Here is a 14,982-nt window from a genome sequence, read left to right as displayed (position 1 = left end):
CACTGTTACTTTATGTTTCGTCTCTTTCTCAACTTTCTCTGACTTGACACTTTCATCCGGTTTGTTTACAACAGCTGGCTATTTAATAAAGGCGGTAGGGGTGGGAATCACCAGATGCCCACGATACGATACTAAAACTATACTTGAGTCACGATACGATAGTATTGCGATATTGCGATATCGCTGATATTGCTATATATTGAATATTGCGATATATTGAATATTGTGATATTTCGATATATTGTCTAACTCCTTTTCCTACCTTTTCCTTGACCTCACCGGAAGTAAAACATGCAGTGTTTGTTTGTTTTGTTTTGTTTTTGCCCCACATGTAGGCTACATTATTAAGCTTCTCTGGACTCAATACGCCACTGCAGGCGTGGACTGCAACATCGGGCACTTCGGGCAGATGCCCGGTGGCCTGACATGGCATGGCCTGCAAAAAAATATATATATATATCGATACAATATCGTCAGGCAAAATATCGCGATACTATGGTGTATCGATGTTTTTCCCCACCCCTAAAAGGCGGTGGTAACTGTTTGCTGACCCTGTGCGTTGCTCATGCGTCACGTCTTGCATGGTAACAACAATCCTGCTACCAGTGCACCCTTTGAAAGTGGCTGGTATCGGATGCATAAGTGTGCTGCTGTATCATCAGCATACTTTTACTGTACCTGAACCATGAAAATGTATTGGAAAGACACATTTCTGCTTAGAGTGGGACTGTGGGTCATAAAAAAAAATTGTGGATTGTTTTAAAATATCTAGAACTATTTCTTTGACTATTCCCTGCTGTCCACCAACCTATTATGAGCTTCCAAAAGGTTGTATCAAAGATTATGTTCTGTCATCTCTCCCTCAGTCACAGTAAGAATATTTTCTGTTTTGTATGTTGGCAGGCTATGCAACCCTCCCCCGCCCACTGTCAAATGGACCATCTCCGGAGGAGCTTGAACAACAACGGAGGTACCGACACTACAGACTTCCTGGGGACTGTGGTGCCCCCCCCCCTCCCCTCGCTTTACTTTAAGCTTTAAGCCAGGTTTCTGCACAGGTCTAGAGCTTGGATTCAGCACAAGGGATAGCCGCATCAGGATTGGTTTAAAACAATTATTTCCTTTTGTAAGCAAGTTGGATTGTTATTTGGTCTAGTGACTAGTCGGTTGTCCATGTGAAGATGTCCCTAACACATTTCATCATCGGTTCAAGCAAAGTGCCCTCGGGGTTAAGTTGCATAACAATCAGCAGTCAGTCAAGCTGTCTTGGCTTTGTGGAAGTCCTATTGGCACACTTTGGAAACACGCATATGCAGAGGATTTGATGGCATTAGCCTGACACTGCTAAACCCTCAGTCAGTCCCTTTAGGTTAAAGGTCAAAAAGACAGGGAAGGCCGACACCTCTCACATCAACCCTACCATCTCTCCATCCACCTATCTGTCCGTCCAATGAGGCTTGTTCTGTTGATACCACTCATGCCCACATCGCATTAACCTTCTAATCTCATTTACCCTAAATGGTAATATGTTAGGCAGTCAGTGGGGCTTTGCGATTGGCCAGAGAGACTGTCTGTCATTACTAGTTGCACCGGTGGTTACCTTCAAGCTGCGGCTTAAAGCACCACCATTAAAACAATTCCACAAATAGAAATAGAAAATAAATATTTATGCATGGATATTATTAGCATGGTGGTTTTTTTGGTATAGATGTGGTCAGAGATTCATAGTATTCACCAGTAATGACCATGTGCATGTGGACGCTGAAAAACGACAGCAATGGTGATCTCCCCTCCCCCCCCCCCCCTGCTGGGCACGCTGCCTAAGTCGACCAACTGTGCTTTAAATCACACTGCGCTACGTGGCTCGGGCTGACTGTGTATGACTGTGTGGACCTTTGTCTATGTACATTTTGAGCGGGTGTACGTCGTTCAGTGTAAACACTCTTGTGAGTGACAGATGTGATGGGGGAGGGGGGCTGGGGGTGGAGGGGCTGCTGCGGCGGCCTGAATCAGAGCTAATGTACACCACCTCCGGAACAGATGCGGTACGGCTACGCCACGGTACGGCTGAGAACAGACCCACACACTCATGTAATCTATCAGAGTGTGCGGGATCTGATAAAAATAGAACAGGTGCGTAATTCTTCCGTACCGCATGTATCGCCCATCAATTAACATGGGCGAGAGTCGATCCGGCAGTTTTGCCGGATCCGCAACGCAGCCGTAACGTATCTGGTGTACATTGCCTGTTAGGCCAGCAACACATCCAGCTGTGGACTTGTAATTCAAGCGGGAGGCTAATCAGCCTCTGAAGTTCTGATTAACCGTTGGAGCACACAATCACTGGCCATTTAGTCAGGCCTCGCTCACAGAGTTGACATGCAGCCTCTGCTCTCCACTTCACTGGCTGATTCCAACTCTGCTCAGCTGTGCTCCTCCACTCAGATGAGCTCCATCAGTAGCTAACGAATGGAGCTCCCCATGGTGCTGAACCACTAATTAGCCATTTCTGGGCATTTAGTCGGCCCTAATTACCTGATTCAAAAAATCTGGTTCTATTAGGTCATCCGCAGCTCTTTACACTTCCTGAAAGCGCGATCGCATATAAAATGGTATAGCTGTGGCCGAACACAATTTGCTCGCTCACTCACTCACTCACAGACACTTCACCTTCTTATTATTGGAGGATTTAATCCCTGTGTGTTTGTGTGTAGGTTGGAGCAGCAGCGGCTGGAACAGCAGGAGAGAGAGCGACAGGAGAAAGAAAAACAGGAGCGGGAGCGGCAGGAGAGAGAGAGACTGGAGAGAGAGAGACAAGCTGCTGCAGGTCAGGAAACACCTGCACCGGTCAACATGACCGCACTTAGAATACTGTCCCCTCCATCTAAATGCCTGGTAAAAACCATCCTGATAACATGACCTCACATTCTGTTTGGCACCACGTATCAGTCTGGACTTCTAGCTTCCCACATCGATTTCAGTGGGTGGGAGTACTTGCCTTGACAGACAACTCCTTCAGCCAATCAGCGTTGCTAAATCCAATCCAAATCCAGTCAGAAGAACGGGGGAAATGCCCTTTTCCACCGACAAACTACGCTGGTGCATACTCTTGTTCTTGTTTAATTGCTATTGAGTCTATTTCTGCAATAACTAGGGCTGCAACTAACAATTATTTATTATTTAATGATTATTTTCTTGATTAATTAATTAATCGGTCTATAAAATGTCACAAAAGGTGAAAAATTTCGATCAGTGTTTCCCAAAGCCCAAGATGATGTCCTCAAATGTCTTGTTTTGTCCACAACCCAAAGACGGGTTGTGGACGGTCATATTAGAGGAGTAAAGACACCAGAACATATTCACATTTAAGAAGCTGGAATCAGAGAAATTTGACTTTTTTTCTCCTAACAAATTACTCTAATCGATTATCAAAATAGGTGGTGATTAATTTAATAGTTGACAACTAACCGAGTAATTGTTGCAACTCTAGCTATAACTGCACTTATGGCTGTTTACTAGATGTGTTTAGGTAAATAGATTGTTCATTTTCTCATTGTCTATTATATAATAACGATATGAGCCGATGCGTGTCAGAAAATAAGCTATTTACAGGACGTAAATACAAGCATTTCACATGCCGCGTTTTCAGGTCGCGGTTCAAAACATAATTTCAGTGCATGGGAATCAAACTAAAAAAATAAAAATCATAATTTAAAGCTGGAAAGGTTGTAAAAAAACTGAATTATCCTTTAACATTACCACTCGTTGCTTCGGGAGACGCCATTACTGTTTTGCCAGCGGCCGCCATGCTTGGCCCAGTTACGTCGACTACCACGCAGTCCGTGATTGGCCCGGTTACATTGTAATTTCAGGAAATCATTGTGGAGCGTGGAGTGTTGTGGATTAGTGGTGTCACGGTACACAAAAGTCACGGTTCGGTACGTACCTCAGTTTCGGGGGCACGGTTCGGTACGACTACGGTACAACGGAGAAAAAAAGCAACAAATCCCAAATTCTGTTTTTTTCCCTTTGAATTTTTCTGAATTCTGTGTTTTGCTTTTTACCCTCATTTTACCATCAGAAATAGTGTCTAATAAGGGTGAATGAATAAATGTCCACAATTTAATAAGATCTAAGCAATCCACACAAAAAGGTTTTACTATTCAAAGTGTGGGGTGCCCCTCCCTCTCAGATGTCTGTATTCCAGCTGTTTGACAGGGCAAAGGCATTTCCCCCCACTTTAATCTTTATTATACACAAGTTTGTAAACGGAGTGCATGTGGAGTAGCCTTTAGGTGCTTTGCCACCACCTTATGGATTCGACGTATTCGGCGTGTCGCTTCACGCACTGAACCGTGACGCCCATACCCTGAATTCACGGGACAAATTAATGTACCGCAACACCCCTATTGTGGATACATAGAGCTAAACAGAATGTGAGGTCGCGTTATCAGGATGTTTTTTACCAGGCTAAATTGTTTTTTCTTTCTTTCTGAAAATCTAATTAGGGTAACTGCAGTATACACAAACCTTAGCAAATTTCAAATAACCTGATAGTGCACTGGTCATCACAAGGTGATCTTTTATTATGAGTTCATATATTCATCTTCATATCTAAATGACTGCATCTTATCACGGTGAATGGTTGTTGACAGTCCCTCTCTCTCATCTTGTAGTCTCCATTCCTCCACCTCCACCATTGGCCGCCGGAGGCCCTGCGCCCCCTCCAGCCCCTCCACCCCCCCCTTGCCCTCCTCCGGCTGCTGGGATCCCTCCTCCTCCGGGGCCACCTCCCTCAGGGCCCCCACCCGCCCCGCCCCTGCCCTCTGCGGGCGGAGGAGGCGGTGGGGAAGGCGGTGGGGAAGGCGGGGGCCTGGGTGGGGGAGCCGGGGGCCTGGCTGCTGCCCTAGCAGGGGCTAAGCTCCGCAAAGTATCCAAGGTGAGTACAGAACAAGGCTCACAGTGGATTTTACAATGTTGGAAAGTGCTGGAAGTGCTATTCTAATAAGTCAAATGGAATTCTGCTATTAGATTGATCCAGTCTTAGACCTATTCCTAATTGCACAGCTATGATACCTGCATCCATCTGGTTTTATTGATGCATAATGCCTGCACTCTAAGCATGGTGCTGCCATTGTGCTTACTGTCTCTGCTGTCTGCTGCCCTCAGCAGGAGGACGGAGGCCCTGCAGCTCCAATAGGCCGGGCCGACTCCAGCCGCAGCAGTAACTCCTCTAGTGGAGGAGGAGGAGGAGGAGGAGGAGGAGGAGGAGGAGGGGGGGGGGGTCTGATGGGCGAGATGAGTGCCATCTTGGCCCGAAGGTGGGTGGCACTAGTTTGTAGTCACAGAAAATACCCAATGCCTACATGTAAAAAAAAAAACATTTGACATTGTACTTATTTTGTTCATGTTTATATGGTCCTCTGACTCCTTTGCCTGATAATCATACACTCGCTGTGTGTATTACAGTATGTGCAACAAACTCACCAAAGCAAATTCCAAGTACGGTATGTACATCTAAATTTACATGGTGATTAAACTGACTCTGGTTGTGCAGGAGAAAAATAGCAGAACCTGGGGACAAGACACCTGCGAAGACACAAGATAATGTAAGTATTTGGTTACTTTATTTCACATTATTCAATGCTGTAAAGAAAATCAAAGGAGTGTTTCGTAAGTGGCCTAACACCATAGGTGATGGATGGGGGGAGGGGGGCAGGTTGAGTATGACTCACTCTTACCAGGAAGTCTCACTCTTCTCTCTACAGGATGATTCAGATTCTCAAGGTCAGAGTGGTGAGGACTGAACATGTATTTGTAGCATGCCACCTACACTCATTCCCACATTTATTGTACATCATGTACAAAGTGAATATAAACAAGCCATGTTTATATGTCTTCTCCTTCTCAGACACCATTAGAAGACCTTGGGAGAAAACGTCTACTATGACCAGGTAATCCAGGATTCAGCTGTTTCCATGTCCCCATGATGAATAGAACTGTAACAAGGCAATCTGTGTCTGTGTTTTAACTTATCTAAGTGTGTAGAGCAGTTCTCCATCACTCTGTTTGTGTGTGCGTGTGTGTTGCACATGTGTGCGTTTACGTCTGCCCGTGGACAAGCGTGCACACGTATGTTTTTGTTAATATGAATGCTGCGTGCGTCCATGTGTTTGTCTGCCATTTCCATTCTAAGAGGAGAGTGTGTGTGTCTCACTAACAGGAATAACTCCATCCCCAAGAGCATGGACTCCACTTCCTCATTGTCCCAAGGTTCCAGGTATAAATGTTGTCCCGTTCACGCATGTTCTCAGCCACCCCCCCTTCCCCCCCGTGCCTTTTTCTCTCCCCTCCAGGTCAGCACAGCCTAACTGCAGCCTACTAGGGTGGTACATTTGACAGTTGATAGTATCATCTAATGCACTGATACTCAACTTGCGGCCCGGGGGCCAGATGTGGCCCGCGATAGGGTGCAGAGTGGCCCCCCGACCATTTTCGAATTCACAATGAAAACCGAAATAAAGTTTGACTGAGCTCCAGCTAATTGTCAAATATGGCCATCTGCTCGCTGCCCAGGCACTTACTTCCCTAACTTAACCTAACTAACTATCCTGTGTGCACAAAATTGTGAGACTAAGCTCCGACTGACACCCCAAAAATCTACAAACAGCTACAGAAAAAATGTATATGAATGTTTGTTTAATAACTGGCCCCTGGCCTCCTGTCATTTAGCAAAAGTGGCCCCTGGGCAAATCAAGTTGAATAGCCCTGATCTAATGGATCGGAGAAAGGCATGCACACAAGGGACGTGTAGGCGGACCAACTGAGTGAATTATATCTGGAAACTGATAAACAAATCCTGGCAGCGTAATTGACGTTACTTATATTTACATGTCAATTCATAGCCTTAGAAGTGGTGCTATCATCGTAAACTTTATGATGTTAAAGCCGGTTTTGGGTGTCCTCTCTGTATCATTAAGTATAGTGATGTAGTGCTAAAAAAAAAAGGGGGTAAACTCCAGCCAGTGATAAACTGTAAGGTGAGCAACGACACAAGCAAAAATGATTACATTTTCAAAATAGTATAAATTTATGTTTTTCTTGGAAACCCTTAAATGTCACTTAAATCAATTATACTTCTTAAATACTTCTTAGTGGAATCTATACTATTTGTATCCTCAAGATTGGTATTCATTCAAAAAGGTGGATAAACTCCTTCACAAATATAAAGTGGGTAAATTGAGCTTATGTGGGTTTATCCTCCTCTCCATCTCTGGGTGTGTGTATATTTGTGTAACTTCTGTGTTACTCTCCCTCCATCCCTGTGGTACTCTGGTGATGGGCTTGACTGACAGTGGAGTCGTCAATGCAATGGACTTGCCTGACTTTAGTAAAATGTCTGAGCGTGAATACCAACACTAAAATATCTGTTTCTTTTTGTTGCTCTGTCTCTTGTCCTCTCTCTCAGGGTGAAGTCTGGGGGTAACGGAAACGATGCTGCCACAGGCGAGGACACAGATTTAGAGAGAATGAAACAGGTAAGTCTCTCATTACACCTCTGAATCTACACTTCTAAATCACCATCACTATCAATTAATCAATTTTGTCAATCAATTTCCCCGCAGGAAATTCTGGAGGAGGTGCGGAAAGAGCTACAAAAAGTCAAGGAGGAAATAATCGGAGGTGAGATTACACTTATGGTCTCTCTAAAACCACAAATGATACATATTGCAACCTTGGTTCAGTAGGTTTTATTGGTATTTATGCTTTGTTTCCCCTCTCCCGTCCCACAGCCTTTATTCAGGAGCTGCAGAAGAGAAGCACATAGTTCTGCTAAACGAGTGTCAGGCGGAGCGGAGGGACCAGATGGATGGAGGAGGTTACGGCCCGGCTGGACCTCTCTTCCACTGCCCCCTCTCATGTAGCCCAGGGATTTCTCCTTCTCTCCCACACGTTTTCTCTCTGTCTCTTACACAAAAACACGTGGGCATACTTGCTTATGGTGTACATCATGCATATTCACTTCATGTAAACGGTAACCCAGGGAACCTGCCGACATCGCCATCCAGGACTTTCGATGATCACTTACTAATGTTGTTGCGGTGGTGATTCCACCCCACCCCACTCCACTCCACCCTCCATGCATTAATCTCATCCCCTTGTCTCCTACTTGTTCCTTCCATCAGAACCACTTCAGAGCACATACTGTAAGCCCCAGTTGCTCTTCCACGTTGTCATCATGTACGCTTGTCAAAACCTTTCTGCCACTTGTGTCCTCTCCCTCCTGTTGTCACACATGCCATTTATTGACAGGGCTAAATTCAGGGACATCATATTATTTACATCTGTTACTGTAATAGCAAGATGCTGGCATGCGGGGCATTTGTCAACAATCCTCTGTCTCGGCACACCATTACCCATTACTCAGCCTCAAACACTGCTACAGAGAGTTCAGTTCACGCAGCCTGCAGTAGGTTAAATTAGTCTCCGTTGGTGTTGATGTTAATCGGGGGTGGAAGGACACAACATCGCTCAACCATGAATCAGGGACCCCCACTCCCTGCCCATTACACGGCGAACAGCAAGAGCTCAGTTCACCCTCTGCCTCTCCCACAGCCTCTCAATCAAGTGGATTTATTGCTCCCAACATTGGCCAAGAACATGAACAGCACAGCACAAGCCTTCCTTGCTGCAGGATAGGGAAATGAGCTGGAGGAAGAGGAGAGGATCAAAGGGAATGTGATGGACACCCTGAGTGCTGTGAAAGAGGAGTGTGTTGTAGTTTTACGATGCGAGCGTGAGAAATCCTTCTCTTTGCATTGCACCTGTTCCAGAGGAAGTGTGTGTCCGTGCAGCACGCTGTCTTGACAAACTATTCCCTCTCACTCAGAATGAGATGATATTTGTTGGCCAGTGCAATGGTCATATACTGTGCTTCTCATAGTTTTTTTTCCATTCTAGGTATGTTTTCTAACTTTGAAACATGAAAAATGGCCATGACGAGGTCAATTAATTTGGCCATGACCAACTGCCTTGAGAATAAATATATAAATATATATATATATAAGGAAAATATATATATTTGTTTTGAGGGAAAATGTTAGCAAAATGAAATGGTGTTTCTATTTTAATTGAGATGACTGGTGAATGGGGATTTTTTTCTGATGATTGTTTTCTTATGAGATGTTATTTTGGGTTTACTGTTTCTTTTTTCTAATAGAGTATAGGCTTTTTACACTGAAATATAAAGAAAACAGCTTAGAGACACTGGATTAGAAATGCCTTTATAGTCAAATACAGCTGCTTCTTGAAATGCACTATTTTGTCATTGTTTTCTTTGGCGTCCAATGTTGAAATTGACTCCTACATCTTCTAAGTGGCGCTGTCCAGCAGTCCGTTGCCTGAATATTTACTCCCCCCGCAGACAGCGCTTCGGCTTGCCCGCAGCATGTATTTTATTCTTGTAGCATTATTTTTCTCTGAGGGGTGAATGGCTGGCCTGGACATCCCAATTAACGTTTTAAACAGAACTGACGTTACACAGGGGCGAATTATTTGTTGGGTTTGAGAGATCCTGCTGCAAAAACTGCTAATCTGAAACTAAAGTAACTAAACGCCTACAAAATGTAGCCCATTTGCTCAAATTTCAAAATGTCAAGTGATTCACACAACAAACACGGTGGTCAGACTCGCCGTGTCCTTCCAAAGAGGTCCCCAGATGCTTCTTCCGGATTGGAAAGGTTCTGAGCCGTTTCCGCCGCCATTGCGGATTTTGGACAGAAGATCGGAGCCGTGTAGCCACTGCTATCCATTGATGCAGTGCTGAAAACACACACGGACGGGGGACACGGTTGACATTTTTGGTACTAGATTTATGGAAGTCGATTGAAAACGCTCCTTATAGTACCCCGATCAGGCTTTTATTTTCTCTGACTGGCTCCGACCTACACCGATACAGTGAGGAGGTCGTAGCTAGCGCGGTGCTACTACCTAGCTAGCTAGCTGTTAAAGCTAGAATTTCAGGACTCCGGAGAAGCCCAGGGAATCACGATGGCTCAAATCCTGCCTATCCGCTTCCAGGAGCACCTGCAGGTATGTGGAAGAACGTTTAATGCTGTATAAACAAAGTGTTTTAATAATTATGTGATTTCGCCACTTAGCAGTTGTTTGACAGCTCGTTAGCTAGCCAAGCTAAACGTCAACACCCGCAGCAAATGAATGACCTCCCCTCCCCCGTTTAGCCAACAGCTAACGGTTAGCTATTCAGGCTAGCAATTCATCCTACCTAGCTCAGTGACTTAACTTGTGCTATCTGTCAACGACAGCCAGGTAGCCGCAATTAAGTACTTTTGTTGACCTTTATTGACTTAACATCACGTGGTTAACCATTGCTTAACCTAGTTAATATCAGTTAGCCAGCTAATAGCTAACAGTGTGTCGTGACGGGTTCGTTCAGTCACGTCACGCTAATCGTATAACGTTATTCAGTCACCCGGCTACGTCAAAGTTTATCGCCAGGATGCCTGTTTTGGTGCTTTGTTAACGTTAGGCCTATAACAGTCATACTATAACGATATTATAATATGATACACGTGTGTATGATACAATAACGATAACTTAATACCGTATGTCATGATGACCGTATGATATCACACATTAACCTTATGTCACGACACGCCATTGGACACGATTTGCTTATATCAGCTTTGTATGTTTGAAATACAGCCTCTTTCTCACCCAGGTGAACCAGTTGGTCCACACATGTCAAAAATGAGTAGGACATCATCATGCTCTCTCACACACGTTTTTTAATGCTTGAGAATGGGAGTCAGCTGAAAGTTCAATTGCTTCATCCCAATTTTGTGTAGTGGTTAGAGGGTTGGTGACTGTTTAGCCTATACTAAGCATTCAACTTGAGGATGGAAGGCTTGGAACCCCACATTTATTGGGATTGGCCATTTAGTCAGGCCTTGCTCACAAGGTTGGCATCATGCAGCCTCTCCTCTCCGTTTCCAGAGGGTTTTCATAGTCCACTTCCTTGGCTGATTCCAACTCTGCTCAGCTGTGCTCCATCAGTAGCTAAGGAGTGGAGCTCTCCATGGTGCTGAACTTGTGTTCACTCATTTTGGCCACTAATTAGTATTTTTTGCCCATTTAATCAGCCCTTAAAAAATCTGGCTGTCACCATCTGCTCGGGACCCCTGCCGCTACCTGTGCCAAATATGAATGCTGTTAGGCCGACGGTGTCTGAGGAAAATTACACAGATAGAAAGATACATACATGCATACATGCATGCATGTATATACATACGTAGGCTACTACTGTACATACATATGTAGGTTTGCTCATTTATGTGTAAAAATAGCTGTGTAGTGTACCCTGATTCACCTTCTTACTAGAGACAGCTCAGCAGCTCAATCTGAAACAGTGTTGACCACAAGCTGATTCTGAAAAATGTTATCCATTCATATCTCAGCTCCAGAACCTGGGGATCAACCCAGCCAACATTGGATTCAGCACTCTTACGATGGAGTCAGATAAGTTCATCTGCATAAGAGAGAAGGTGGGCGAGCAGGCCCAAGTTGTCATCATTGACATGGCCGACCCCAACACTCCAATCCGCAGGCCCATCTCTGCAGACAGCGCCATCATGAACCCTGCAAGCAAAGTTATTGCCCTTAAAGGTAAGCTCTGCCCAGAATGTATGCATGTATGCATATACTATAGGGCTGTTAGCACAGAATGTCATGTGGCACCTAGAAAGCTAAACATGTAACAATTCAGGTTTTGGCCAGTCACATTCCTCTGTATGTTGCTTTTCTAATGTACCAGGCCATTTGTGTAAATCTTGTGTGTGTTTGTCAGCCAGTTACCTACTTGTCACAGTCTGCTTCTCATTTTGATGTCCATATGCAGACCAACCCATTTCTGTTTGTTAAAAAGAAATAGTGTAACTCTTAATTTGTTCAAATCTTAAAAGTACATTGATATTACTTCTATGGACAGTAGTCAGCCACAGTAGCATTGCTAGTAGAAATGTCATGCTATCATGAATGCTTTGTCTATTTTGCTTGTTTTTGCTCTTTTTTCATTTCTTACCGCTTTCTTATGTTTGCAGACGGTGAGTTGAATTTTACCTATCATGAGCTGTAAAAGTGTAATCCTGTATGCACTGTGTTGAAATGTCTGCACAGTTCTGATGTTAGTTGTAAGGAAGGCTTGAATGTGCAGTGGCAACACAAGTAGGGCAACTATAGCGGAATAGAGGGGAACGCTCACACATTGGCAAGCAAGCATTCAAGCACAGACATCTAGGCCCTGGTCTTAACTAACCCATCAATAAGCAGCAGGGTAATATGCACTGAACAGGCTCTTATGAAGTAGGCCTAATTCTCATAAGGCTAGTTTGCCATAGGCCTATGATGTTGCATGTACTGGATGTAGACAACTAAAGCATTTTCAGTTATTGCCAGTGTTTTTCAGAGGTTGTGGGCTTATCTAATTTAGCAAGGACTGACATGGCTTATAGGCTTTCGGCGATTGTGTACAGGAGATTGGTCTGGAAAAATGATTTGCAATACGAGAGTATCACTCTTGTACATGATATATTTTTGTCCGATTTACTGACCATGCACATTACCGCACAGGATTAGGCTTGAGTGGGTTTACCAAAGTTAAGCTTCAGTACGTGTTGTTTATCAACTTGTATTAGTAGTGCAGTTCAAACAGAGAAGCTAGTTGAATAACATTTGTATTTGGTCAGTACTTTTTTTTTTATACCCATTCCCACTGTATCGTATTTGTACTGTAGCCTAATTGTTGTGGTGGCAATTTTTCACTTCTAATAATTACATGTCCTATTTCACTGTCTTTGTTTTACTATGGGCTGTCCATTTTTCAACTTATCATAATTAGTACACACACAATAGGAGTAGCCTACAGACTTGATTTAGAAAGTCACTGCCTCACAATATTGAATGTTATTTATTTATTTTAAATCACAGTTACCTGTAGCATGAAGTTTAGTTTAGAGAGGGAGGGAGGGAGGCTTGCTTGGGCTTGACTGAACGCAAAAGATGTGTTACGGCCCCAACGGATTGGAGTCTCTTTCCTCCAATGAGCCTGAATTGTTGGGGGAGGGGGGGGGGGTTGAATGGGCGTAAGTGCATCCCTCCAACAGCCTTCCCATCATTACTGTACATGTGTTTGTGTGCTTTGTGGTCTTCTGTTGCTAATCTGCATTTAGACCCAACCCAAACTCCCACATCCCTCATTTTAGGATTAACATTTTGCCCCTAAGAGCTGGGATCACAGACATGCCTGAAGTTTCATTTTTCTAGTAGGTGGAGCTGGAGAGCTGGACATAGGCCTTAAAACGATCGTTTTGAATTGCATTGGGCTGCATGTTTTGCTGCAGATCTGGGTTCCTACTTGATCTGGCTTTGGGTTACAAAAATCACTACAGCATTGTACACCAATTAACCAAAACAGCCAGGAAAGCCATTTCGACCCAGTTGAGAAGCTTAGATAAGCTTGACTCTCTTGAGTTTATCTTATTAGAAATCTATTTTTTCTGTTTTTGGAATGGCACGTTCAAGGTCTCAGTTCACCTAATCACAAAGGTTTGCATATTCAGCCTCAGCTGAATGTGTTCCTCCAGCACAGTGTTTTGCATCAGACCTAACTGAATGCAGATCCTACCACTTAATTTGTTCCCCATTTGTTGGTCTTGCCCCTCTGTATTGCAACTGGTGCTGGCTTGTTGTATGGTTCTTTTGGTGTTACTTACACCAAACCCTGCCTACCAACATTTCTCCAACAAGTGGAATTTGGTATTCTCTATTCATTTATTCCCAAAGCCTGTTGTGGTTTGTGTGTGTTAGTCGTAGTGACTAGATAAATATGAGCTTTTTTAGTCAAAGCGTGCCTCTGGATCATTGTACGTTAACCTCGGCTCTGAACCTTTTCAGCGGCAAAGACCCTGCAGATCTTCAACATTGAGATGAAGAGCAAGATGAAGGCCCACACGATGACAGATGATGTGACCTTCTGGAAGTGGATCTCCCTCAACACTGTTGCCCTGGTCACAGACAACGCTGTCTACCATTGGAGCATGGAGGGAGACTCTCAGCCAATCAAAGTCTTTGACCGCCACTCCAGCCTGGCTGGCTGTCAGATCATCAACTACCGCACTGACGCTAAACAGAAATGGCTGCTACTCATTGGCATTTCAGCACAGGTAGTTATACTACTAACAAACTAGCAACGGAAACTAATTTAACTTATGTTCAGGACTACATTTTACAAAACATGGTCTATGTAAGGTTTCTGTCTTTAACACTAACCCACTGGAGCTCCTTGCTTTTCCATTGTAACTTCCGTTTTAGTCACATAGTTTTGCACTCCACACTGGGAGGTGCCAGAGAATTTGTAATATAACAAACCATTCAATATCACCGAACTACAGTATTATTAATCGTTGAGTTGAGTATCTATGATTGTGCATCCCTAATACCATTTGCAGTAACACCCAATCTCAGAAATGTATCTATGGCATTTTTATTGATTTTCTTTGTGCCAAAATTAACATTTTGCATCAGTATAGTGTTCAACCTCTCTTTTCGAGAATCTGAATGCTAAAAGGTACAATCTAAAAAAAAGGCTAATGATCTGCCGAGTGGGGGGGGGTAGTTAAATAAATCACTATGTAAATCAAGACGATTGTGCGGTGACACAGTTTCATCAGGAGACACTGTAACACCACACTGCTGCTATACATGACTTGTAACATGACTACTCTATTGATACCACCATATTGACTCCCAAGAACAACTACAAATTAAAATGCATGTCATGTTTTTTTTGTATGTGTTGAAAGGTTTCACCAGAATACGGAGGCAGGTTGTGATTGAGAGCTAGCAGGTTATGTCTGTACTGTGACACGATGGATTGGGAAGTTTATCTGCAGACTTTAGTGGTGT

At 43.8% G+C, this 14,982-nt stretch overlaps 2 protein-coding genes across 2 annotated transcripts in view; both read left to right on the top strand.

The window, feature by feature from the left end:
- vaspb (vasodilator stimulated phosphoprotein b) overlaps positions 1–9,317 on the top strand; it is a 45,068-nt gene extending 35,751 nt beyond the window's left edge. The window contains exons 4-14 of the mRNA XM_083637190.1: positions 904–970; positions 2,715–2,827; positions 4,677–4,939; positions 5,170–5,321; positions 5,558–5,609; positions 5,769–5,796; positions 5,912–5,954; positions 6,224–6,280; positions 7,469–7,538; positions 7,626–7,683; positions 7,794–9,317. Of these exons, the coding sequence (XP_083493316.1) occupies positions 904–970; positions 2,715–2,827; positions 4,677–4,939; positions 5,170–5,321; positions 5,558–5,609; positions 5,769–5,796; positions 5,912–5,954; positions 6,224–6,280; positions 7,469–7,538; positions 7,626–7,683; positions 7,794–7,828 (938 nt within the window). The 3' untranslated portion in view covers positions 7,829–9,317. The remainder of the gene's footprint in view (positions 1–903; positions 971–2,714; positions 2,828–4,676; positions 4,940–5,169; positions 5,322–5,557; positions 5,610–5,768; positions 5,797–5,911; positions 5,955–6,223; positions 6,281–7,468; positions 7,539–7,625; positions 7,684–7,793) is intronic.
- A 467-nt stretch (positions 9,318–9,784) lies between these two features.
- Positions 9,785–14,982, top strand: part of LOC310777173 (clathrin heavy chain 1-like) — a 28,144-nt gene continuing 22,946 nt past the window's right edge. The window contains exons 1-3 of the mRNA XM_083637441.1: positions 9,785–10,092; positions 11,478–11,685; positions 13,972–14,240. Of these exons, the coding sequence (XP_083493567.1) occupies positions 10,051–10,092; positions 11,478–11,685; positions 13,972–14,240 (519 nt within the window). The 5' untranslated portion in view covers positions 9,785–10,050. The remainder of the gene's footprint in view (positions 10,093–11,477; positions 11,686–13,971; positions 14,241–14,982) is intronic.

Source organism: Poromitra crassiceps (assembly GCF_964638095.1).
Source record: "Poromitra crassiceps genome assembly, chromosome: 5".
NCBI classification, from domain to species: Eukaryota; Metazoa; Chordata; class Actinopteri; order Beryciformes; family Melamphaidae; genus Poromitra; species Poromitra crassiceps.
This window is presented reverse-complemented; position numbering and strand designations above follow the sequence as displayed.